We start from the raw sequence: 27,442 nt of genomic DNA on the forward strand, positions 1-27,442 counted from the left end.
ATGGGGGTCTGATTGGAGGTCTGATTGGGGGTCTGGAGGTCTGATTGAGGGTCTGGAGGTCTAATGGGGGTCAGATATGGGGGTCTGGAGGTCTAATAGGGGTCAAATATGGGGGTCTGGAGGTCTAGTGGGAGTCTGGAGGTCTAATGGGGGTCTAGAGGTCTGATATGGGGGTCTGGAGGTCTGATATTGGGGTCTGGAGGTCTAATGGGGGTCCTATATGGGGGTCTGGAGGTCCAATGGGGGTCTTATCTGAGGTCTAATATTGGGTCGTGGTCTTACATGGAGCTCTAATGGGGGTCTGATCTGAGGTCTAAAACTGGGTCTTATATGGGGTCTGACATAGAGGTCTAAAGGGGGTTTGGTCTGAGATGGGGGGATCTCATTTAGGGTTTTATATGGGGTTCTGATTTGAAAGGAAGGGGGGATTTTTTGTACTAGCGCACAATATAAAGGGGTGTTTTTGTACTGATGCACTATCTGTGTGGTACCAGTATTTTCAGGGGGACTGTTTCTACAGGAAAGTATTGGGGAGCACAGTGGACACAGTATTGGGGGTGGCAGGATGGGGTGTTGAGAAGGTGAGGAGGAGGATGGAAAAGTAGGAAAGTAAGATGTCTGTTAAACTATGCAGAGACTAAGTCACCATGCCGGTCTGGTCTAACAGGAGAAGAAGAGGAAAGAGAATATCTACATCACAGAAGAGAAGTCACTGGATGTAAGAGGTACATATGTGATGCTGTCTTACCCTGTATGTTCTGTAGCGCTGTATGTAATGGTTTTATTTTTTATTTTTTTGTATGAGCGCTACCTTCTCTGCTCTGTTTACTTTCTCATCACTGCAAATGCTACGGCGAGCAGGTGAACAGAACAGAGAAAGCAGCTCTTATATGAGCGCTGCCCTCTCTTCAAATAGCTGATCATCGGGGGTGCCGGAGGATAGGTCATCAGTAGTAAAAAGAGGACAACCCCTTTATCAGTAGGACTGGAGGGAAGGGGGGGGGGGGGGCATTTCAATATTTGCCTAGGTGCACCAGCGCTGAGTGAAGGGGGGGGGGCAAGCTGAACTCTTGCACCAGGGCCCATGAGCCTTTAGCTACGCCCCTGGGTTGTGCAGTGGTATAATGTTTATGACCCATCCTCAGGATAGGTCAAGGGTATGACTCCAGAGATCCCAACCAATCAGCAGTTTGAAGGGGCCCCTGCGCTTGCAAGCACTGCATCCTCTTCAAAGTTGAAATGCATGCCATCTCCCTTGTAACTACAACTGTTCATACCATTCAAGTGTTATGTCTGAGGGTAAATTGGGTTCCTCCTAAAATATATGAAATCACTCGTCCAGATACTTGATATACCTGACAGTATAAACTTCAACATAGGAAGACGCCACCCCCCCCCCCCCCAAAAAAAAGATAAAAATAAATCATATATATCATATAGACAGTATATACCCACAGAGTTCTGTGAAAGCACTTTTGCTGTTAACAGCCATCTTACTAACCGTAAACTTCACACTTTTATCGAGGACTCGAGGAGTGAATATGAATTAAACATTACTGCTATTGCCGGGTAAACATTACTTATAGGAACAAAACTGTACTGTACAGTAATAATTCAGAGCATATAACCTTTCATTTTTGGTTTTTAAAACTTTCTGGATTGTCATACAGCCATAAAGACAACATACAAATCAAATTAAACACATGGCAGTGTAGTTTAGACAGATTTTCGGCACAGATATTCGTATATTTTTGGCTGCATTTCTGCTCCAAATCTGCACCGGAATCCACATGTTAGAGTGGGCTCATACTGGCGTTATAACTGATCATAACGGAATCCATAAGACGGAAGGACGAATCCACTTTCACTTTACAGCTATCCCTCAAAGAAATGCATACCCCTCAATTTATATTCCTTTTGCTCAGTATACGTTTCTTTTACATGGGAGCCTATGGGTGACTTTGGATCTGTACATCTGCATACATCAGTGATTTATGTCCCCAGCGTACATTTGATAATTTCTCATATATGGGCAAATATCGTATAAATAATTAGAACTATTTTTTATTAACCCATATGGTCACATGTTGCATTAATAAAATAGTACTAATTAATTTCTAAAATAACAAATACTACTTGGCAGTAAAATGAAACCCGCACGGTTTAAGGCACTTTATAAAGCATCGGCTATTTACTTATGAGCCACTTGATGATGCTTTAAGCAATATTTTATATCGCTATGAAGTTAAGTGACCGTTACTTAAGAATAATTCTAGCAAATGAAACTTTAATGGGATTGCAGTATCTTGCACAGTAGGATGAAACCACTGTCTAGCAGTGTAGCCATTATATGATAACCTTCATGATATGTTGGTAAGGCTGATTAGTCAGCCTGCATTTGTGGGAGGGGCGGAGGCTCTTCATATACGAGCCACAGCATCACTCACAGGCGTGTGTTTTCAGGTGCTCCCACTCAAAGCTGCATTCTCCTGTTTATTGCTACATCATGGTTTTGCTCAATCTCACTGGGGCACTCTGCACCCACCGCTCTGGTACCTCTCTCCTGACAAACATAACTGCATTCTTTTCAGGCTTACGTTCCCATCCTCGGTGGTCTGTTACATTCCATAGGCCTACTTTCTGTTTAATCCTGGTTCATAATCACTCAGACTGTACTCCTTTTACTTCTGGTTCGTATTCACTCAGACTGGTCTCCTTTTACTTCTGGTTCGTATTCACTCAGATTGGTCTCCTGCCCCAGTTCACCAAACAGCTCCTCAGCGGAGGTCAGTGGGCCAGTAAGTTTCCTGCTATGTTTTCACAAGCTGTTCGTTTGTTTGTCACTATAAAAGACTTCTCTTAGCGAACTTGCAATGCCCCAGGCATTTCATGTTTACGTTTATGGTTCGCAGTGGTTAATGTTTTATGTATGCACGTGCTTCGGATTACTAATGTCTATATTTTTAACGCCTGTTGGCAGTCATATTCCTTAGGCCACCTTCTAGCTAATCCAATCATTCAAGTCGCTTCATATGCCATCAGGTCCGGCTTACGTTTTAATTACTTATCGTCACCACAACGTCATCCCTCTGGCTTCGGGGGCCCTATGACTGATCCGGCCTCATGGCTCCGGAGGCCCCATGACTGTTTTTCCATGTTTTGTTAAGGGTACGACATGGTTGTAGGCTGGTTAGTGTCCCAGGTTTTCTGTTGGAGGGGGTCATGGTTATGCGAGTCCCCAAGGCATTCTGGAGCTGCATAAGTAGTTTATAAAAAAATAATCATAAGAGGCTCGCACAAGTGGCTCTTCGCTCATAGGACCTCACGACTGGCATCGTCATTCGTAGTTTGCTCGGTCATCTGATACTTGTCCCGCCATAAGGGGCTCTCACGCATGGCTCCCGCCATAAGGGGCTCGCTGGAGTGGCTCTTGGCTTAGAGGATTTCACAATTGTCATTGACATTGGTAGGTCATACGGCCATCTGATACTATTTTCCATGGCACACCTTTCAGAAGTTTTCTTTTGTTCATTTATATTTTACAGATTAGTACTTGCTGTTCATTTCACCCTTTTTTCATTAAGAAGCTTTACCCCATGTCTTTGTCTTTCTAGGTTATCGAGTCTCGGTTGCTTACTAAACCCGTTGGGTTACGCCCAAATCTTTTCCCCAGCCGTCCTTAATTCTAAGGTTCGCGTCCCAGCGGCTGCCCGGCCCCATGGGCCCCTGGTGGTTTCTTCAGCCCCATGGCTTCATGGGGTCTGACCAATGGTTGTCTGTCCACCTGTGCAGCTATGCTTTTGAATGACTCTTTACCTGCTTGCCAGCTTATGTTATTAATTTTAGTTAATGTCCGTTATTATCTCCATTTTCTGTCACGTTTCCCTTCGTCTTTTCAGGTCATGCAGTTGAACTATTGGGGTCACCTTCCACGTCGGTCAGGTCTCGTTCCTAACGATATTTCGCCTTGCATGTTATTCAGGCCACGTAGTTTATCTTGGGTATCGCCTGCCACATCGGTCAGGCTCATGGTTTAATTTCAACTGCACCATGGCTTCGGGGGACGACGACAGCTTCGGCCCCATGGCTTCGGGGGCCCGACGACTGCTTCGGCCCCATGGCTTCGGAGGCCCGACGACTGCTTCAGCCCCATGGATTCGGGGGCCCGCCGACTGCTTCGGCCCCATGGTTTCGGGGGCCCGACGACTGCTTCGGCCCCATGGCTTCGGGGGCCCGACGACTGCTTCAGCCCCATGGATTTGGGGGCCCGGCGACTGCTTCGGCCCCTTGGCTTCGGGGGCCCGACGACTGTTTTTAGTCCTGCTGGGCTGATTGTCTGGTTGGTTGTCCATCTGTGCATCTAGGCTGATTTTGCCCCTATGTATCGCATACATACCTGCTTCCCTAATTTCCTAATAATCCATGTTAATCGCTCACTTTATGTTTTGACCGCAAACTGGTCCGGTTCGCCCTACAGCATAATTGTCATGTCTTACGCAGATATTTTGTCTTTCATTAATTGTTCATGCTTTCGTTCAGGTCCTGCCAGAGGAAGAACAAGTAGGGCAATTCCCTCTAGCATTTCAGTCTCTGATCGTAGTCGATCACATCTTGTCAACCAGGTCCCTGCGCAAAGTCTTTGCCTTTTTACCACAACCAGGAATTCATTTTCGCCAGTAGCTTCATTGCATTGCATTCCCTCACTCATGGGAGGGCATAGAAAGAATCTTGTATATTATGGATTCATAGCTTCTTGCCGCACTAACCTCCAACTCCCTACAACCACGTTGAATCTGATTTTGGACAAGCATTTCCTCACGGTAGAAGATTCAGATAGTAGGTCGGTCTTCACGTTTCAAGCATAAAAACAATTCTCAGGGGCGCACAGTAGAACAACGCGCGGATAGCTGGGGAACTATTCAAGGATTCTCTTCCTATCTACATGGTTCATTTTGGCCCTCATTCCTGCATAGTCTAGGCAGTTAGGTTTCGGTCCCACGATCTCCGGACGCTAGGGCATTGCCAGTACTCGCACTAGAACCAAACTTTACAAGTTTCAGTTGGTTTTTATGATCCATTTCACATCGTATTCCCGGTCCTCCATTCCGCTTTGGGGCAGTATCCGCAATATTGAGCATCATGTATCTGGCCTTGTCATCCACAAAATGGGTTGTAGGTTTCCTACTGGTCTTGCCTCACATACCCCGAATTTTCGCTCTAGATTGCGGACGCCTTGCAGTTGGCTTGAGGATTAGTTTGTACATGCCATTCAAATTCCTTTTCTACCCTACTTGGCTTGGTTTTTGCCTACTTATAGGCCGATCATGGCTTAGGGCACACAACAAGCCATTTAGTCAGGTCAGCTAAGACACGCCTAGCTGGGTTAGGTTGTTCCCGTTGTTTTCTCACTAGGGTTCTTCGGATATCTCTTGGCCATAGCCATGACCACAAGTTGGTAAGGCTGATTAGTCAGCCTGCATTTGTGGGAGGAGTGGAGGCTCTTCATATACGAGCCACACCCTCACTCGAAGGCGTGTGTTTTCAGGTGCCTTACCCTCCCTCCCTTATCTTCTCATTTCCACAGGGTATGCCCACTTATAGGCCTACCCACGATCATGGCTTAGGGCACACAACAAGCCATTTAGTCAGGTCGGCTAAGACACGCCTAGCTGGGTTAGGTTGTTCCCGTTGTTTTCTCCCTAGGGTTCTTTGGATATCTCTTGGCCGTAGCCATGACCATATATATATATATATATATATATATATTGTAGAAATGTGAACATTGAAGTGTTTTCCCCAGGCTCCGGTCCGGGACTTAGGGCATGCTCATGTCCAGGGATCCTATTTAATCCTGCTACTTGTTCTTGGGTGTGTCTCACTCTGGAGAGTGTGCAGACAGAGGCCTGGAGTGGCTCTGTGTGGTCTGAGCCGGGAGGGCTGAGAGACCACGATTCCCCAAGAGACACTGGTGTGGGAGCAGCCTGGAGGCTGCTGAAGGTTGGGCTGGGAAAGCCGCATCACATCCCGGGTGTGAACTGTGCTACGCTTTAGGTGAGTCAGGGAAACCTATGTGTTTAGTTAGGGCCTAGACGGGCAAGGTATTTTATTTTGGCTTTGTGTGTTTTTGCTTTATGCTGTGTGCCACAATAAAGCACAGTTTGGCCCCTAAATCCTGGTTTCTGTGAAGAAGTGTGTGTTTGCAACCCCTGGAAAAGAGCTAATCCCCTACAATATATTTATATATATATATAATTAAGTTGTCAAGCAACTTAAGCAGGGAGGAATCATAACTTCAGATGGAAAAAATGATGAATATTCTAAAAAACTAATATATAGCACTATATTCTATACGATATATATTCGTTTTTGACCCACGCCTGTATTGATCGCATAATATTTGCATATTACGCGATTATTACCTTGCCGATTTTTCAAGTAAAAAAAAAAAGTAGAATATAACGAATATTTGAATTCACGAATATTCGATGAATATTCTACAAAATATTTGCGAAATATTGCAAATTCGAATATGACCCCTGCCGCTCATCACTAGTAGTTTAATAGAGTTCTGAGAGAGACAGCAGTGTCATTGCTGTGCTCTGTGCTTTGCTGTGTCATTGCATTAGATAGTTAGTTTATATATATATATATATATATATATATATATATATATATATACAGATAGTTAGTGGGAGATAGTCGGTGTACGTTAGATCGTGATATAGTGCAGCTGGTTCTAGTGCAGGGTGTTAGGTAGTGTGATAGGTTCTGCTGTCCATACATACATGCTACAGACATAGTGCTGTGCTGTCACAAGTTCACAACAATACTTAATGCACCAATCAGTAATATGTAGTCAGACCTGCTATAATGTGAAGTTGCACATATTGTGTAAAAATCAAGCTATTGTAATTTTCTTTCGTGCCAACCATTTTCTCCACTCTCAGGAAACTTCTAGCAGCTTGAAAAAATGTTGCAACAGTGCCCACGCCTGTATTGCACGCGCAATACAGGCATATTATATTGCTGATTTTCGCAATCAAGAAAATAATCGCAAATTCTCGAATTAGCTAATATATTACGAAATATTGGCCCAAATATTCTCAAAATATCGCGAATTCAAATATTGCCCCTGCAGCTCATCACTAAAGATGAGCAGCTTTTAAAAAATACATATATAATTTGGAAATATTCTATTGGGAGATGTTTATGGTATATATGTGATCACCCAGTGGTTGTGTTGTGTATTCCGGCCTGTCAAGGGATTTGCTAGCATGTTGTGATATTGCATTAAATTTGCATTATAAGAAATTGGAGTCCTTAAAGGGCTTGTGCACTTTGTTTAAACTGATGATCTATCCTCTGGATAGAGCATCAGCTTCTGATCGGCAGGGTTCCGACACCGGAACCCCACCGATCAGCTGTTTGAGAAGGCAGCGACGCTCCAGCAGCGGCGCTCCAGCAGTGCCACGATATTCTCACTGTTTACCGCTGGCCCAGTGACGTCATGACTAGTATCACTGGCCTGGGCTAAGCTGGATTCAAGTGAACGGAGCTTAGCCCCGCCCAGGCCAGTTGATACTAGTCATGACGTCACTGGGCCAGCGGTAAACAGTGAGAAGGTCGCGGTGCTGCAGGAGCGCCGCTGCCTTCTCAAACAGCTGATAGGCGGGGTCCCGGGTGTCGGACCCCCGCCGATCAGATGCTGATCATCTATCCAGAGGATAGATCATCAGTTTAAACAGTGTAAAACCCCTTGGGTATTTCTTATTTTCTGTGATGTCATTTCCATGGGTGCGTCAAAGCAGCAATAGAGGCAGTGATAGGGGAGTCTTTATGTAACTGGATTGGTGGGAGGAGCTATAACCTGGCTGGGCATTGTTAGGGGCAGTGCTGGAGCTGTGGCAGAGAATGAAGAAGTGCATTGTGGGTTTGGTTGGATACAGCAACAGGAAGTGCTACATACAGGATGTACATGTAATGACCGGTGTCACGCACAGGGAGGAAAACAGGGAAAGCCCTGCCTAAGGGAGAGGGAAAGGTGGTGACCCCTAACTCACCTTGCGGCTGGCACCTGACTGCCCTGACGTCCCTAGACGGGTTCCTCACCCGTGCGGCGATCACGTGCCTAAACCCTGGCTTTCCCTGAAATGAACCCTAGATAGTGAACGGGCCGGTGGGATCGCTAGTCCTCACCACTGCACTAAAGGGAAACACCAGGGAGAGGACAGACAAACACAGACAAACACAAACACCCAGGTGGACGACAACAACTGTCCACAAAGGTCCAACAGGGATCCGGAGGGTAGCGTTCTGAATCAACAGTCAGAGAACGCAGCAACACAGCTCCAGTGGGTCAGGATAGATGTCCAGGCAGGAAGCTCTATCTCTGGCAACCAAGGAGGTTTGGGAGTGCTGGACAAGGAACAGCTGAGGAGAAGGAGCTACGGATCCCTGAGTGAGCCAAAAGGGTTTGCAAAGCAAACCCAGAAAGCTACCATAAGGAAAACAGCCCTATCTTAAATAGAGCATGCAGCCAACCGCTGCGACTTCCTGACCCCGGGTATAACGGAGTCAGGCGTGGTTCTCGATACCCTCGTGACAGTACAGAAACCAGAGTGATCAGTTTACATGGTGAAAATGATTTAGGAGAGTCAAAACTGGAAAAAAAAAAAAAGCACGGTAATATGTACGTAAGGTAAGCAATTATATGAGCATATCTGTTAAACATCATAGTAATCCCAGGAACCATTTAACAAAAAGATAACCATTGATACATCCATAACTACATAATTCACTGTGTTTCCCTGTATACTTGTAATTATTTAACAGCTGGTTTTGTGAATTTAGAGCAAAAAAAAGGACAAAAAAATTGAATGACCTAAAATGCTATAGTCACCTTTAGATTTAGGTCATACCATTCAGTTACATGCCATGCACTGAATTGTGATATCACAGGTAGCAAAGATGCTTAAAGTATTATTAGCCATCATAGCTGAAGAAATATTCCACAGTTCCATGTCTTTGTGAACAGAGTCTTACTGCTATGCCAGCATAGGAGGGGCTTGATTGGGAAGGGATATGATGATTCATATCACATGGAGGGGAAGTCAGACATTAGAGGACAAAGGAGTAGCGGAGTGGAAGCAGAACTCACTTAGGCTTCGTTCACATCACCGTTCAGCCTTCCCGTTCTCCTGCTCTGTTTAGGAGCAGAAGAACGGAAAGGACAGAGAAGGCACATAACTGACGCCAAACTGAGCTAAACTGAGCCCTTAGGCCCCCTAAACTATAATGGGGTCCGTTATGTTTTCGCTCAGAAGATGAGCTCCGTTTGGCGTCAGTTATGTGCCTTCTCTGTTCTTTCCGTTCTCCTGCTCCTAAACGGAGCAGGAGAATGGGAAGGCTGAATGGTGATGTGAACCAAGCCTAACCTGAATTAGTTTTTTTACTCTACTTTACTTTTATGTTAATAAACACACACAAAAAATGTCATATTCAAACCCCCACCAATACACAATTACATAAGATTGTGACTAAGGAGTGTTTAACAATAATATAGGTTTATTTTCAAGGCAGGTTTTGATTATTCCAATGGCGTTGAACCATCAGTTTGTCAGTCATGAGCATCATGTGTAGGGCATGATGGCTAACCTTGGCATCTGAGTTCTGAGAGCAGCCAAGCAAGGGGGGCATCTTGGGAGTTGTAGTTTTACCACAGCTGGAGTGCCGGAGGTTAGCCATCACTGATGTAGGGCATGATGAACGCTCCCTTCGGTGGATGTAGATATCCTTTCTAGTTCTTTATGGTTTGAGGCTGAGCTATATGTTATCATAGCAATCAGTGCTAGCATGTTGCTAAGAAAAAGCAGTCCTAAAAATTGTATTTTACTGAATACACAGTATATGTTGGAAACGGTATCATAACTGCACCCTGTTTACAGATATGGTTTATTTTCCCTTTAAGGGAGATGATTTCTGTACAGTAGCACTAGCCAAAGCCATTACCGTGTGGAGCGAAGTAGCCCAGTGTTTTAATAGAAACATCTGCCTTTGAATGCAGGCAGTAAACTCTGAGGCCACGTGTTCTGCTTTATTTAAGCTTACTGTAGCAGATTTAACTCCCTCAGAAGCTTTTTGTTACTGCCTATTGCTAAGCTTTCTTTCTTTCCCTGGGCTGGAGATGGAAATATGACTGGGATTCCTTATGGAGGGTAAGTGACCGGCCATCATGACTTCATTCCGAAGTCTTCTTATTGAGAACTGCTTCAAGTGTTACTAAAGAAGAATGATGGATGGTGGAGATTATGTCTGAGATGGACCAGTTCCTTTAGGAATGGTCAACTGTGAATGGTTAGGAGGTTGCAAATAATGGTTTATGTCACATAACTTCAGGATACATTTTTTTGGGGGAAAGGTAAACTGAAATTGTTAGCATGATATTTGTTTCTTAGACATTTCTAATGTAAGCTAGTAGAGATGCGGGTTATGCAACAGTGCAGCACATCATCTATTAATCATGAGTCAGTGTTTGCTTTCATTTGTGTCATCACCAAATATGTGCAGCCCCTTCAAATCCTACTTACCGATTGTATTCTGTCTGGAATTGCATGTCCTTAGGACTATGGGTTTTTATGTTATCCATTTTTTATTGAGGTAAAAGTTAGGTTAGCTGGCAGTCTGGACGTAAGAATCACATATTGAATCACATAATGAGGGAGCATTACAGCAATGAAGGATGCATTTTCTGCCCACATATATGAGTACATTAGGAGGATTATATACTTAAGAATCGTGTCCATGACAATATTTTTCTTCAGTGCGCTATCCTTAAGGGATCCATGTGCCCAATCCACAAATCTCAGGACGGGTCCTAGTCCTGTCCATATTTATATACGGAAATAGCCCTTTCTATTGATGATACAAAATCTGATACATCTATGTACATGAGGCCATAGAGATGGTCTAATGGAGATGCACTGAAATACAATTGGAGACCTTGATATAAAGAATGGTTCTCATTTATGCACCTCAGTCACTAAATGAGTTGTCTAATTTAAACAACTTTTTTTTTCTAAATGCCTTATTAGAGTATATGGTCATTAGAGAGCCCTCTCCCCAGATAAAGGGAAATACTAGTGTTCTGGTGGACCTGGTCTATCAATGTGTTACATAGATGAATAATGATAGACGAACATCTGCCGGGACGGTTCACGAACGCGGTCACACAAACACGATCAAATGTTCGCGAAGCGCAAGTTTGCGGCGGGTCCCATTCATTTTAATGGCAGGCGAACCTGAAAAACCTTCAGCTCATATTTGCAGCCAAGAAATAATTACTAGAAGTGCACAAATAGTCCCACAACATGGACAGTGACATACCAGATGTATTATTCGAATTTGCGATCTCCATTCATAATTTTTTCCAATGCAAAATATCAGTAAAATAATTTTTCGCTTAAGCGCATGCGCAAATGCACTATACAGTACCCAAATGCACTATAAAGAAAGTATATTGGTATATAGCACCCTGCTTCAATCAGTTTTTTTGGGGGGACGACTGGTATATCACACCAGTAGAAATTATTTGTTCCAATAACGCTTGTCCCTCTATATACCTGCAGTATCTCAGCAGAAACGCACACAACTGCCGCACAATACAAATGCACTATAATATACTTTCTAACATAGAAAGTATATTATAACATTGTACAAGGAAGGCAATAGGACATATTTTTTGGGCGAAAACGGAAGCACGGATGCGGAAGTGCGGATCTGCAAATGCGCATGCGGACAGCACATACCAGCCCCATTGAAAATGAATGGGGCTGCACCCGTTCCGCAAAATTGTGGAACGGATGCAGACCTATTTTGCGGACGTGTGAATGGAAAAGATATCCCTCAAAATGAAAATAAAGTTAAATAAGTTAAGCAAAAAGCATAGATGTGGTAGGCAATAACAAGTGCTCGGCGGCACTAAATCAGGTGCTCGGCAGCAACAAATCAGAAACCATATGTCCTACCACAATCCGGGGGTTCCAGTGCACATCCATGAATCCCGGAGGGAAAGCAAAAAACATCTATCCCTGGGCTAGATGATGATGTGGTATTGAAGGAAAGGGTGGGCAAAGAACTGTCCCTGATATTGCCCTACAGGGGGGTGCTATTCTGGCCCTGATAGCCTAACCACAGACCACCCGCCCTGATAAGAGCGACCCTGTCCGGAACCTTACCCTATATAAAAATTGCCCTAGTAAGCCCCTAGCCCCTAGGCCCCTGACTTCCAGGTGATCACTATATAGATCTATGTGTTTTTGACTTATTATAAAAGTATATTACACCCCTCTATGTATTATACCTATCGATAGCACACCTATACCAGTCCTTAAAAGGAATTTTGTGGCCCTATTAGCTAGCGTTTGGTGTCCCTAACAGCCTGTCCCTGCTCCACACAACAACCTCTCCCTACACTGGCAAAACACTTAGTGTAAAATGGCGGCCAGATCAGGTTTATTTATAAAGTAGGGGGTGTGTCCATGTGCTGAAACATCTCAATTGGGTGTCCTGTACCTCCTGATGGATGCGTCATGGGTCAAAGTTCTTCACAATGTAAAAGAATATGGCGGGAGCGAATATCTCCATATGTTTGCATGTTCGGCGAATCGACCACCGGGCGAACCGCAAGGCCATCTCTATAGATGAACATTCTTTTGAATGACAACTTTATAATACCTTCTCTTTCCTGTAGTAGTCACTGCATATTTTAGTAGGATGTCTATGGTAAGACAACCCCCTTTAACAAAAAGGCCGACTGATATGATACATTCAAGTTTAGGTGGAGGGACAAGAAGAAATAAGCTCTTCATGGTTGTGTTACTATTGCAGTACTTCAGACCTGTAATGTATATCAGCAAATGTGGTGTGGATGGTTAGCCATGCTGTTCATTAGCTCTTAGTAGAAGTGGGTTGTCATGCTTCCTGCCAGGGGGAGTTATTTTATCTAGGACAGTGAGGAGAAAGGAAACACATCCAATAATCTTAGGGACCAGTCTTGATTCAATTCTCCTGTGGGACCACTACTCCAGAACGACTGCAAGAAAATCCAAGATAAAGTATTTCTAAAAGCTACAGCATTTATAGTCAGCAGAGTGACCAGCAAGCCACAGTTTTACAGCCCCTGCTGCAGGTGAGGGACTACGATACCCATTACCTAGGTTACATCCAGGCCAGACCAACCTAAAGCCTTCATTACATAGTGGACACCTATACCCACAAGTGCCTGGTTAGAGCTGTTAGCCAGAAGTTCAAGAAAGAGTCATCAGCAAGATAGCACATCAGAGGTGCCATTAACTATTATATTTGCCATCCACCACATTATCTGGGGGCAGAAATTTCACTTTGTCCAAACTAATACTGGATATACTACAAATTAACGTTTGCACTGAGTAGAGTGATTTTTTTTTATTTTACTTCTGGCCTGATTCGTTAAACCACCATTTCACTGCACCAATTACCAGGGAGCAACTACTTTAGGCATTACACCGTGAAACCATGATCACATCACCACTCCCATCCTCTGTTAGGGCTAGTGATGAGCGGCATAGGCAATATTCATATTATTGTCGAATTTTTGGCCGAATATTCGCCATAAATTTGCAAGTTCGAGAATTCGTGATCTCCAGTCATGTTTACTAGATTGCGAAAAATCGGCAATGTAATTTATTTGCGATAAATTTGCGATTAGAATATTCAACACTATTTGCGAATATGAATATATAGCACTATATTCTAAATATTCGCGAATTCTCAAAGTGGCGATATTCGCGATTAAAATTAGCAATTTGAATATTCGCTCTCAATACTAATTATGGCTCCTCGGGTGCTTGCTGCAGTATCACTTTACAACTCCTTATTTTTGGCCTCCATTCTCCCCGTTATCAGACATGAAATCTACTAGACAGTTCCAGTTCACCACTATTATTGCATAACTATCATTCATTCATTTTATAAATAGACCTAATTGGATCCAAAATTCAGTGCTGATGAACTTTACAAAACACCTGCATAGCTCTATTTCTTTAAAACTAAGCTCCAAATTCTGTCTGCTGCATTGCCCACTAGGGGAAGTCCATTGAAGACCTTCTGTTTAGCATCAAGGCCTCCATTTTTGAAGGATAAGTGAAGAATGCACTCATCCATCATACTCTTTTAAACTGGTCCTTCTGAATCCAGCTGACTTTATGTGTATGTCAGGTTATCTTTTTATAAAAGAAGAGAAAAAGGGGAAAGGAGGTAGCGCCTCGTGTGTAGAACCTTACAAATGTAGAAAATATAAATACACTGATTTTGCTTACCAGATGAGGTTGTGATGAGTCACAACTAGGGATGAGCGAACTCGAACTGTATAGTTCGGGTTCGTACCGAATTTTGGGGTGTCCGTGACACGGACCCGAACCCGGACATTTTCGTAAAAGTCCGGGTTCGGGTTCGGTGTTCGTCGCTTTCTTCGCGCTTTTGTGACGCTTTCTTGGCGCTTTTTGAAAGGCTGCAAAGCAGCCAATCAACAAGCGTCATACTACTTGCCCCAAGAGGCCATCACAGCCATGCCTACTATTGGCATGGCTGTGATTGGCCAGAGCACCATGTGACCCAGCCTCTATTTAAGCTGGAGTCACATAGCGCCGCCCGTCACTCTGCTCTGATTAGCGTAGGGAGAGGTTGCGGCTGCGACAGTAGGGCGAGATTAGGCAGATTAACTCCTCCAAAGGACTTGATTAACTGATCGATCTGCAGCTGTGGATCATTGAGCTGCTGATCCTCAATTGCTCACTGTTTTTAGGCTGCACAGACCGTTTGTCAGTCTCATTTTTCTGGGGTGATCGGCGGCCATTTTGTGTCTTGTGGTGCGCCAGCACAAGCTGCGACCAAGTGCATTTAACCCTCAATGGTGTGGTTGTTTTTTGGCTAAAGCCTACATCAGGGTGAAGCTGTCACACCAAGTGCATTTAACCAGCAATAGTCTGTTCATTTTTTGGCCATATCCCAGTCTAATTCTGTCACTAAATCCATACCGGTCACCCAGCGCCTAAATACTAGGCCTCAAATTTATATCCAGCTAAATCTGTCCCTAGTGCTGTAGCTGGGCGAGTTATTTAGTGTCCGTTCAAGCACATTTCTTGTTCTGGGTTGAAATACAATTCCCAATTTAGCAATTTCATAATTTAGTGGTTCCTGCTATATCAGAGCTATTTGAAATCTATCCCAAAAAGGGTATATAATATTGAAGGTGCACATTGGGTCATTCAGAATAACTTCACACACACCCGCTACTGTGTATTTCCAAGTCTAATTCTGTCACTAAACCCATACCTGTCACCCAGCGCCTAAATACTAGGCCTCAAATTTAAATCCCTCTAAATCTCTCGTTACCCACCGCTGTACTGTTGTTGCTGGGCAAGATATTTAGTGTCCGTCAAAGCACATTTTTTGTTCTGGGTTGAAGTACAATTCCCAATTTAGCAATTTCATAATTTAGTGGTTTCTGCTATATCAGAGCTATTTGAAATCTATCCCTAAAAGGGTATATAATATTGAAGGTGCACATAGGGTCATTCAGAATAACTTCACACACACGCTTCTGTGCATTTCCAAGTCTAATTCTGTCACTAAATCCATACCGGTGACCCAGCGCCTAAATACTAGGCCTCAAATTTAAATCCCTCTAAATCTCTCGTTACCCACCACTGTACTGTTGTTGCTGGGCAAGATATTTAGTGTCCGTCAAAGCACATTTTTTGTTCTGGGTTGAAGTACAATTCCCAATTTAGCAATTTCATAATTTAGTGGTTTCTGCTATATCAGAGCTATTTGAAATCTATCCCTAAAAGGGTATATAATATTGAAGGTGCACATAGGGTCATTCAGAATAACTTCACACACACGCTTCTGTGCATTTCCAAGTCTAATTCTGTCACTAAATCCATACCGGTGACCCAGCGCCTAAATACTAGGCCTCAAATTTAAATCCCTCTAAATCTCTCGTTACCCACCGCTGTACTGTTGTTGCTGGGCAAGATATTTAGTGTCCGTCAAAGCACATTTTTTGTTCTGGGTTGAAGTACAATTCCCAATTTAGCAATTTCATAATTTAGTGGTTTCTGCTATATCAGAGCTATTTGAAATCTATCCCTAAAAGGGTATATAATATTGAAGGTGCACATAGGGTCATTCAGAATAACTTCACACACACGCTTCTGTGCATTTCCAAGTCTAATTCTGTCACTAAATCCATACCGGTCACCCAGCGCCTAAATACTAGGCCTCAAATTTAAATCCCTCTAAATCTCTCGTTACCCACCACTGTACTGTTGTTGCTGGGCAAGATATTTAGTGTCCGTCAAAGCACATTTTTTGTTCTGGGTTGAAGTACAATTCCCAATTTAGCAATTTCATAATTTAGTGGTTCCTGCTATATCAGAGCTATTTGAAATCTATCCCAAAAAGGGTATATAATATTGAAGGTGCACATTGGGTCATTCAGAATAACTTCACACACACCCGCTACTGTGTATTTCCAAGTCTAATTCTGTCACTAAACCCATACCTGTCACCCAGCGCCTAAATACTAGGCCTCAAATTTAAATCCCTCTAAATCTCTCGTTACCCACCGCTGTACTGTTGTTGCTGGGCAAGATATTTAGTGTCCGTCAAAGCACATTTTTTGTTCTGGGTTGAAGTACAATTCCCAATTTAGCAATTTCATAATTTAGTGGTTTCTGCTATATCAGAGCTATTTGAAATCTATCCCTAAAAGGGTATATAATATTGAAGGTGCACATAGGGTCATTCAGAATAACTTCACACACACGCTTCTGTGCATTTCCAAGTCTAATTCTGTCACTAAATCCATACCGGTGACCCAGCGCCTAAATACTAGGCCTCAAATTTAAATCCCTCTAAATCTCTCGTTACCCACCGCTGTACTGTTGTTGCTGGGCAAGATATTTAGTGTCCGTCAAAGCACATTTTTTGTTCTGGGTTGAAGTACAATTCCCAATTTAGCAATTTCATAATTTAGTGGTTTCTGCTATATCAGAGCTATTTGAAATCTATCCCTAAAAGGGTATATAATATTGAAGGTGCACATAGGGTCATTCAGAATAACTTCACACACACGCTTCTGTGCATTTCCAAGTCTAATTCTGTCACTAAATCCATACCGGTGACCCAGCGCCTAAATACTAGGCCTCAAATTTAAATCCCTCTAAATCTCTCGTTACCCACCACTGTACTGTTGTTGCTGGGCAAGATATTTAGTGTCCGTCAAAGCACATTTTTTGTTCTGGGTTGAAGTACAATTCCCAATTTAGCAATTTCATAATTTAGTGGTTCCTGCTATATCAGAGCTATTTGAAATCTATCCCAAAAAGGGTATATAATATTGAAGGTGCACATTGGGTCATTCAGAATAACTTCACACACACCCGCTACTGTGTATTTCCAAGTCTAATTCTGTCACTAAACCCATACCTGTCACCCAGCGCCTAAATACTAGGCCTCAAATTTAAATCCCTCTAAATCTCTCGTTACCGCTGTACTGTTGTAGCTGGGAAAGTTATTTAGTGCCCGTCAAAGCACATTTTTTGTTCTGGGTTGAAGTACAATTCCCAATTTAGCAATTTCATAATTTAGTGGTTCCTGCTATATCAGAGCTATTTGAAATCTATCCCAAAAAGGGTATATAATATTCAAGGTGCACATTGGGTCATTCAGAATAACTTCACACACACGCTTCTGTGCATTTCCAAGTCTAATTCTGTCACTAAATCCATACCGGTCACCCAGCGCCTAAATACTAGGCCTCAAATTTATATCCCGCTGAATTTGAATACAATACATTGGGCCAAATAATATATTTGTTGTTGTGGTGAACCATAACAATGAGAAAAACATCTAGTAAGGGACGCGGACGTGGACATGGTCGTGGTGGTGTTAGTGGACCCTCTGGTGCTGGGAGAGGACGTGGCCGTTCTGCCACATCCACACGTCCTAGTGTACCAACTACCTCAGGTCCCAGTAGCCGCCAGAATTTACAGCGATATATGGTGGGGCCCAATGCCGTTCTAAGGATGGTAAGGCCTGAGCAGGTACTGGCATTAGTCAATTGGGTGGCCGACAGTGGATCCAGCACGTTCACATTATCTCCCACCCAGTCTTCTGCAGAAAGCGCACAGATGGCGCCTGAAAACCAACCCCATCAGTCTGTCACATCACCCCCATGCATACCAGGGAAACTGTCTCAGCCTCAAGTTATGCAGCAGTCTCTTATGCTGTTTGAAGACTCCGCTGGCAGGGTTTCCCAAGGGCATCCACCTAGCCCTTCCCCAGCGGTGAAAGACATAGAATGCACTGACGCACAACCACTTATGTTTCCTGATGATGAGGACATGGGAATACCACCTCAGCATGTCTCTGATGATGACGAAACACAGGTGCCAACTGCTGCGTCTTTCTGCAGTGTGCAGACTGAACAGGAGGTCAGGGATCAAGACTGGGTGGAAGACGATGCAGGGGACGATGAGGTCCTAGACCCCACATGGAATGAAGGTCGTGCCACTGACTTTCACAGTTCGGAGGAAGAGGCAGTGGTGAGACCGAGCCAACAGCGTAGCAAAAGAGGGAGCAGTGGGCAAAAGCAGAACACCCGCCGCCAAGAGACTCCGCCTGCTACTGACCGCCGCCATCTGGGACCGAGCACCCCAAAGGCAGCTTCAAGGAGTTCCCTGGCATGGCACTTCTTCAAACAATGTGCTGACGACAAGACCCGAGTGGTTTGCACGCTGTGCCATCAGAGCCTGAAGCGAGGCATTAACGTTCTGAACCTGAGCACAACCTGCATGACCAGGCACCTGCATGCAAAGCATGAACTGCAGTGGAGTAAACACCTTAAAACCAAGGAAGTCACTCAGGCTCCCCCTGCTACCTCTTCTGCTGCTGCCGCCTCGGCCTATTCTGCTGCTGCCGCCTCGGCCTCTTCCTCCGCCTCTGGAGGAACGTTGGCACCTGCCGCCCAGCAAACAGGGGATGTACCACCACCACCACCTCCGTCACCAAGCGTCTCAACCATGTCACACGCCAGCGTTCAGCTCTCCATCTCACAAACATTTGATAGAAAGCGTAAATTCCCACCTAGCCACCCTCGATCCCTGGCCCTGAATGCCAGCATTTCTAAACTACTGGCCTATGAAATGCTGTCATTTAGGCTGGTGGACACAGACAGCTTCAAACAGCTCATGTCGCTTGCTGTCCCACAGTATGTTGTTCCCAGCCGGCACTACTTCTCCAAGAGAGCCGTGCCTTCCCTGCACAACCAAGTATCCGATAAAATCAAGTGTGCACTGCGCAACGCCATCTGTAGCAAGGTCCACCTAACCACAGATACGTGGACCAGTAAGCACGGCCAGGGACGCTATATCTCCCTAACTGCACACTGGGTAAATGTAGTGGCAGCTGGGCCCCAGGCGGAGAGCTGTTTGGCGCACGTCCTGCCGCCGCCAAGGATCGCAGGGCAACATTCTTTGCCTCCTGTTGCCACCTCCTCCTTCTCGGCTTCCTCCTCCTCTTCTTCCACCTGCTCATCCAGTCAGCCACACACCTTCACCACCAACTTCAGCACAGCCCGGGGTAAACGTCAGCAGGCCATTCTGAAACTCATATGTTTGGGGGACAGGCCCCACACCGCACAGGAGTTGTGGCGGGGTATTGAACAACAGACCGACGAGTGGTTGCTGCCGGTGAGCCTCAAGCCCGGCCTGGTGGTGTGTGATAATGGGCGAAATCTCGTTGCAGCTCTGGGACTAGCCAATTTGACGCACATCCCTTGCTTGGCGCATGTGCTGAATTTGGTGGTGCAGAAGTTCATTCACAACTACCCCGACATGTCAGAGCTGCTGCATAAAGTGCGGGCCGTCTGTTCGCGCTTCCGGCGTTCACATCCTGCCGCTGCTCGCCTGTCTGCGCTACAGCGTAACTTCGGCCTTCCCGCTCACCGCCTCATATGCGACGTGCCCACCAGGTGGAACTCCACCTTGCACATGCTGGACAGACTGTGCGAGCAGCAGCAGGCCATAGTGGAGTTTCAGCTGCAGCACGCACGGGTCAGTCGCACTACAGAACAGCACCACTTCACCACCAATGACTGGGCCTCCATGCGAGACCTGTGTGCCCTGTTGCGCTGTTTCGAGTACTCCACCAACATGGCCAGTGGCGATGACACCGTTATCAGCGTTACAATACCACTTCTATGTCTCCTTGAGAAAACACTTAGGGCGATGATGGAACAGGAGGTGGCCCAGGAGGAGGAGGAGGAGGATGAGGAAGAGGGGTCATTTTTAGCACTTTCAGGCCAGTCTCTTCGAAGTGACTCAGAGGGAGGTTTTTTGCAACAGCAGAGGCCAGGTACAAATGTGGCCAGCCAGGGCCCACTACTGGAGGACGAGGAGGACGAGGATGAGGAGGAGGTGGAGGAGGATGAGGATGAAGCATGGTCACAGCGGGGTGGCACCCAACGCAGCTCGGGTCCATCACTGGTGCGTGGCTGGGGGGAAAGGCAGGACGATGACGATACGCCTCCCACAGAGGACAGCTTGTCCTTACCCCTGGGCAGCCTGGCACACATGAGCGACTACATGCTGCAGTGCCTGCGCAACGACAGCAGAGTTGCCCACATTTTAACCTGTGCGGACTACTGGGTTGCCACCCTGCTGGATCCACGCTACAAAGACAATGTGCCCACCTTACTTCCTGCACTGGAGCGTGATAGGAAGATGCGCGAGTACAAGCGCACGTTGGTAGACGCGCTACTGAGAGCATTCCCAAATGTCACAGGGGAACAAGTGGAAGCCCAAGGCCAAGGCAGAGGAGGAGCAAGAGGTCGCCAAGGCAGCTGTGTCACGGCCAGCTCCTCTGAGGGCAGGGTTAGCATGGCAGAGATGTGGAAAACTTTTGTCAACACGCCACAGCTAACTGCACCACCACCTGATACGCAACGTGTTAGCAGGAGGCAACATTTCACTAACATGGTGGAACAGTACGTGTGCACACCCCTCCACGTACTGACTGATGGTTCGGCCCCATTCAACTTCTGGGTCTCTAAATTGTCCACGTGGCCAGAGCTAGCCTTTTATGCCTTGGAGGTGCTGGCCTGCCCGGCAGCCAGCGTTTTGTCTGAACGTGTATTCAGCACGGCAGGGGGCGTCATTACAGACAAACGCAGCCGCCTGTCTACAGCCAATGTGGACAAGCTGACGTTCATAAAAATGAACCAGGCATGGATCCCACAGGACCTGTCCGTCCCTTGTCCAGATTAGACATTAACTACCTCCCCATAACCATATATTATTGGACTCCAGGGCACTTCCTCATTCAATCCTATTTTTATTTTCATTTTACCATTATATTGCGATGCTACCCAAAGTTGAATGAACCTCTCCTCTGCCTGTGTGCTAGGCCTAAATATATGCCAATGGACTGTTGCAGTGGTGGCTGACATGAAGCCTGATTCTCTGCTATGACATGCAGACTAATTCTCTGCTGACATGAAGCCAGATTGTCTGTTACGGGACCTCTCTCCTCTGCCTGGGTGCTGGGCCTAAATTTATGACAATGGACTGTTGCAGTGGTGGCTGACGTGAAGCCTGATTCTCTGCTATGACATGCAGACTGATTCTCTGCTGACATGAAGCCAGATCGTCTGTTACGGGACCTCTCTGCTCTGCCTGTGTGCTAGGCCTAAATATATGCCAATGGACTGTTGCAGTGGTGGGTGACGTGAAGCCTCATTCTCTGCTATGACATGCAGACTGATTCTCTGCTGACATGAAGCCAGATTGTCTGTTACGGGACCTCTCTGCTCTGCCTGTGTGCTAGGCCTAAATATATGCCAATGGACTGTTGCAGTGGTGGGTGACGTGAAGCCTCATTCTCTGCTATGACATGCAGACTGATTCTCTGCTGTCATGAAGCCAGATTGTCTGTTACGGGACCTCTCTGCTCTGCCTGTGTGCTAGGCCTAAATATATGCCAATGGACTGTTGCAGTGGTGGGTGACGTGAAGCCTCATTCTCTGCTATGACATGCAGACTAATTCTCTGCTGACATGAAGACAGATTCTCTGTTACGGGACCTCTCTCCTCTGCCTGTGTGTGTGCTGGGCCTAAATATATGCCAATGGACTGTTGCAGTGGTGGCTGACGTGAAGCCTCATTCTCTGCTATGACATGCAGACTGATTCTCTGCTGACATGAAGCCAGATTCTCTGTTACGGGACCTCTCTCCTCTGCCTGTGTGCTAGGCCTAAATATATGCCAATGGACTGTTGCAGTGGTGGCTGACGTGAAGCCTCATTCTCTGCTATGACATGCAGACTAATTCTCTGCTGACATGAAGACAGATTCTCTGTTACGGGACCTCTCTCCTCTGCCTGGGTGCCGGGGCCTAAATATCTGAGAATGGACTGTTCCAGTGGTGGGTGACGGGAAGCCAGATTCTCTGCTATGGAACCTCTCTCCAATTGATTTTGGTTAATTTTTATTTATTTAATTTTTATTTTAATTAATTTCCCTATCCACATTTGTTTGCAGGGGATTTACCTACATGTTGCTGCCTTTTGCAGCCCTCTAGCCCTTTCCTGGGCTGTTTTACAGCCGTTTTAGTGCCGAAAAGTTCGGGTCCCCATTGACTTCAATGGGGTTCGGGTTCGGGACGAAGTTCGGATCGGGTTCGGATCCCGAACCCGAACATTTCCGGGATGTTCGGCCGAACTTCTCGAACCCGAACATCCAGGTGTTCGCTCAACTCTAGTCACAACACCTATGGAACGCCTTGCTGGATTTTTCCTGTCCAGCTTGCGGTCAGTCTGCGTCTGCTGCCCAGGTCTGTGACCTTATCCGTGAGTCACGGTTAGTGGGACAACAAAAGATGTAGTAAAGGAAGAATTAAGACCGTTCCGTGCGGTGCTGATGCAGAAAGGACTCCGTACTATAATGTTACCAAACCGGTAATCTTTTATTCAAAGTCGACGCGTTTCAGGGGCGAAAGGCCCCCTTCATCAGGACAATAAAACTTCTACATCTCCATGTGCTGTCTGCATCGGTATGTCCAAAGTAGAACATGTCCTATTCTTGTCTGTTTTGGGGACAAGTATAGTACTTTTATATAGACATGGAAAAAATAGCGGCATGTACTGTATATGACTGGGACTCGTGTTGCAGACAGCAAAACACATGTGGTCATGTGCATGAGACCTTAAGCAAATCTCATTGAACTTTATAATACATGTCTTTGTTAAGCTCCCCCTAGTGGCTGCTGAAGGCAGCCAGAATTTGACACTTTGTTCTAAGAGACATAAAGATAGAAGATGAATAAGAATGAAACCATATGTATGCTTTCAGGTTTGTTTTCTTTATACAGTAGATCTGTCATAAATTGTCTCTCTCCAAGGGAACAGGCAGCATTATGTGTGTGTGTCTGACTCAAGAATTGGATAAATGCCTGATTGCAGATTCAGATAGTCAGGAATGAGCATCTTTTGACTAGCATCTTGAAATTATACACTGTGTATGCCACTTTAAGGAAATGATTATTTTTATTTAACAATGATGCAATGTAATGTACAGTATGTTACAAACATTTTGTGTTATACTGTTATATACTGTGCCCCATGTTGGTCCTGCACCTTGTAGCCTGGTACTTTGTGGCACTAAATCTCAGCACCTCATAGGGCATCTGTCAGCATCTGATGCCCTGCTGATACCTATGACACTGTCTGACCTGTTGCATGTGTGCTTGGCATCTGAAGGTATCTATGTTGGTCCCATGTTCTTATGTGCCCGCATTGCTGAAAAAAATCTATGCAAATGAGCCTCTAGGAGCAATGGGGGTGTTGCTGGTACACCTAGAGGTTCAGCTCTCTCTGCAATTGTCGCACCTTCTCCACTTTTATTAACAGATCCAGGCAGTGTAAGGCCTCATGTACACAAACGTATTTTCTTTCCGTGTCCATTCAGTTTTTTTGCGGACCGCATACGGAACCAGTAATTTCAATGAGTCTGCAAATAAAACGAATGTTACTCCGTGTGCATTCCGTTTCCGTATGTCCGTATTTACGTTCTGCCAAAAAAAACATGTCCTATTATTGTCCGCATTAGGCCTCATACACATGACCGTATGTATTTTGTGGCCTGCAAAAACCGCATCCGCAAAAAATAAGGATGACGTCCATATGCATTCCGTATTTTGCGGAACGGAACAGCTCGCCCCTAATAAAACAGTCCTATCCTTGTCCGTAATGCGGACAATAATAGGACATGTTCTATTTTTTTGAGGAACAGAAATACGGACATACGGAAACGGAATGCACACGGAGTAACTTCTGTTTTTTTGCGGACCCATTGAAATGAATGTTTCTGTATACACAAAAAAAACGGAATGGACACGGAAAGAAAATACGTTCATGTGCATGAGGCCTTACGGACAAGAATAGTACTGTTGTATTAGGAACCAGCTGTTCTGTTCCACAAAATATGGAATACACATGGACGCCATCCGTATTTTTAGCGGATCCGTTTTTTTTGTGGACCACAAAATATATACGGTTGTGTGCATGAGGCCCAAACGTGATCACGCCTGGCTCTGACTTCTTGCATTGTGCGCTTCAGTATCTGGCACAGGTGCAGTACAGGAAAGAGACTCACAGTACAGAAGAGAATTGCCAGCGAGCATCTTTCCTGTACTGCTCCTGTGCTGGATACTTAAGTGCACGATGCAAGACCTCAAAGCCAGGCGTGATCACGTTTACACTGCCTAGCTCTGTCAATAAAAGTGCAGAGGGAGCGGCAGCTGCAGAGAGAGCTGAGCCTCTAGGACAGGGATGGCCAACCTGAGGCTCTCCAGCTGTTGCAAAACTACAACTCCCATCATGCCCGGACAGTCTACAGCTATCAGCCTACAGCAGGGCATGGTGGGAGTTGTAGTTTTACAACAGCTGGAGAGCCGCAGGTTGGCCAGCCTGCTCTAGGAGTACCAGCAACACCCCCGTTGCTCCATGAGGCTCATTTGCATATATTAAAACTTCATTTTTCTCAGCAATGTGGCCACCAGTGATGGTCATCTTTGGTAAGGTAGACTCACCCGTCTGGCGATGCACAGGTAAGCATGGGAGCCGGTATGAAATCAAATGCAGTCAGCGGGAACAGGCAGTTCCAAGTACAGCCCAATGAAGGCCCCCGGCGGCTGTTCTCGGAACTGCCTGCTCCCGCTGACTGCATTGGATTTCAGACCGGCTCCCGGCACAAGGCACAGGTAAGGGTTTACCTGTGCATCGCTAGACGGGTGAGTCTACCTTACTAAAGATTGCAGCCCGCATGTGTTTGTTGGCGAACACTGCGAACTGACCATCACTGGTGGGCACATATGAACATGGGACCAACACAGATGCCTTCAGCTACCAAGCACACATGTAACAGGTCAGCCAGTTTCATAGGTACAAATCTGCTGACAGATGACCTTTAATGCTGGTAGATGTGTATATTAGGTCAGTGTTTGGAACTAGAGCGTGTAGTTGTCCACTCTGGCTGCATTGGTTCTTCTTGTCCAGTTTTTGTCCCGACTGTCTCGCTTTCCCTGGCAGTCTCCCCGTTTGGTAGAAATAGATGTTACAGCAGCATCTCTATGAGTTACAGTGCCATTGTGTTTCTGTAACCAACAAATATACTGTGCCTTTAATAGCATTCTGCAACCAATAAGCATATGTAATAGTGTTGTGAATTAAATCGATCTGTTTAACCATTGCATTCTGTGGTCATTTTTAAAGAGGAGCATGCCTTAAAAGCAACTCTCCCAAACCCGAGTCCCATTAGTAAGTGTGGTATATATAGTTGTTTGTTTAAAAAACTCACATATTAATTTATTGATGATATTTCATCCACTGTCACTTTCTGCCATTGCCATACATGACCCCAGATAAGATTCGCTGGATCCAACAGCACCTGCTATGTGGACTGGAAGTCAGTTCCTCTATTCATTCCTATGAGTAAGGCCTCATGCACACGAACGTTTTTTTTTAAGGTCCGCAAAAACTGGGTCCGTAGGTCCGTGATCGTTTTTTCGTCCGTGTGTCTTCCTTGTTTTTTGGAGGATCCACGGACATGAAAAATGAAAGAAAAATCTAAGTCAAGTTTGCCATTGAAATGATAGGAAAAAACGGACATGGATCACGGACACGGATCACGGACACGGATGACAATCTTGTGTGCATCCGTGATTTTTCACGGACCCATTGACTTGAATGGGTCCGTGAACCTTTGGCCGTGAAAAAAATAGGACAGGTCATATTTTTTTCACGGCCAGGAAACACGGATCACGGATGCGGCTGCCAAACGGTGCATTTTCCGATTTTTCAACGGACCCATTGAAAGTCAATGGGTCCGTGAAAAAAAACTGGAAAACGGCACAACGGCCACGGATGCACACAACGGTCGTGTGCATGAGGCCTAAGGCATTGAGGCTCCCATAGGAATGAACAGAGGAACTGACTTTTAGTCCACATAGCCGAGGCTATAGAAATCGGAGAGTCTCATCAGGGGTCATGTAGGACAATGGCAAAAATAACCACTACTGAAATATCGATAATTGTAATCTTGTTAAACACATGATTATGTATATAAGCACATTTACAAATGGGAGGGGTTGACTTTTCGGGAGTGTCCCTTTAAGTCTCTGTGAAGTTTTTGCTATACTCAGCCTGTATCAAGATGTTGGGAGAAAAAACTACCAGGAGCTACTTTGTATTGATTATTTGGCTCTATTATTGCTAATTTAATTTTCCAATTTTTTGTCAAGTCTATAGACTGATCAACAAATTGTTTTCTTTGTGTCACTTAGACCCGAGAGAGAGAAAATTTCAGAAAAATTATATATTTCTCATCATGGACTAAAGTTTAAATTTTTACACAGGATTAAAAGGATATATAAAAAATGAGGGCAACGCCAAAATAATCGTAGGGTGTTGCCCTTTATAAAACAGTAACACCCACACAAACATACAGGTACTAAAGGCACATCAAATATACAAAATCACAATAGTTCATTAAGGATCCAAAGAAAAGGCAAGCAGACAAACATCAAAAACAATTTGAAAGCATCCACAACAGGACGCATCATTTTCCCACAATGAACAGCGCAAGCCCTGAATAGGACAATATAAGGAGACCAAAAGTGCTCTGAAAAATCAATTATAAAACAAAATAATGATAATCTGAAAATCGAATGAAAGAGCAGGGCATTGCAAAAAAACAATAAATGAATTCTCACAGAACATGTGCTGTGGGGATGGGAGACACCTCACGTGTATCCCTATTCAGAAGCTTCTTCAAGGGTCTGGATT

At 45.0% G+C, this 27,442-nt stretch overlaps 1 protein-coding gene across 1 annotated transcript in view; it reads left to right on the plus strand.

Moving 5' to 3' along the window:
- The first annotated feature begins 10,191 nt into the window (after positions 1–10,191).
- Positions 10,192–27,442, plus strand: part of SYT6 (synaptotagmin 6) — a 591,815-nt gene continuing 574,564 nt past the window's right edge. The window contains exon 1 of the mRNA XM_044288510.1: positions 10,192–10,214. Within this exon, the coding sequence (XP_044144445.1) occupies positions 10,192–10,214 (23 nt within the window). The remainder of the gene's footprint in view (positions 10,215–27,442) is intronic.

The sequence above is a fragment of the Bufo gargarizans genome, chromosome 3, assembly GCF_014858855.1.
Source record: "Bufo gargarizans isolate SCDJY-AF-19 chromosome 3, ASM1485885v1, whole genome shotgun sequence".
NCBI classification, from domain to species: Eukaryota; Metazoa; Chordata; class Amphibia; order Anura; family Bufonidae; genus Bufo; species Bufo gargarizans.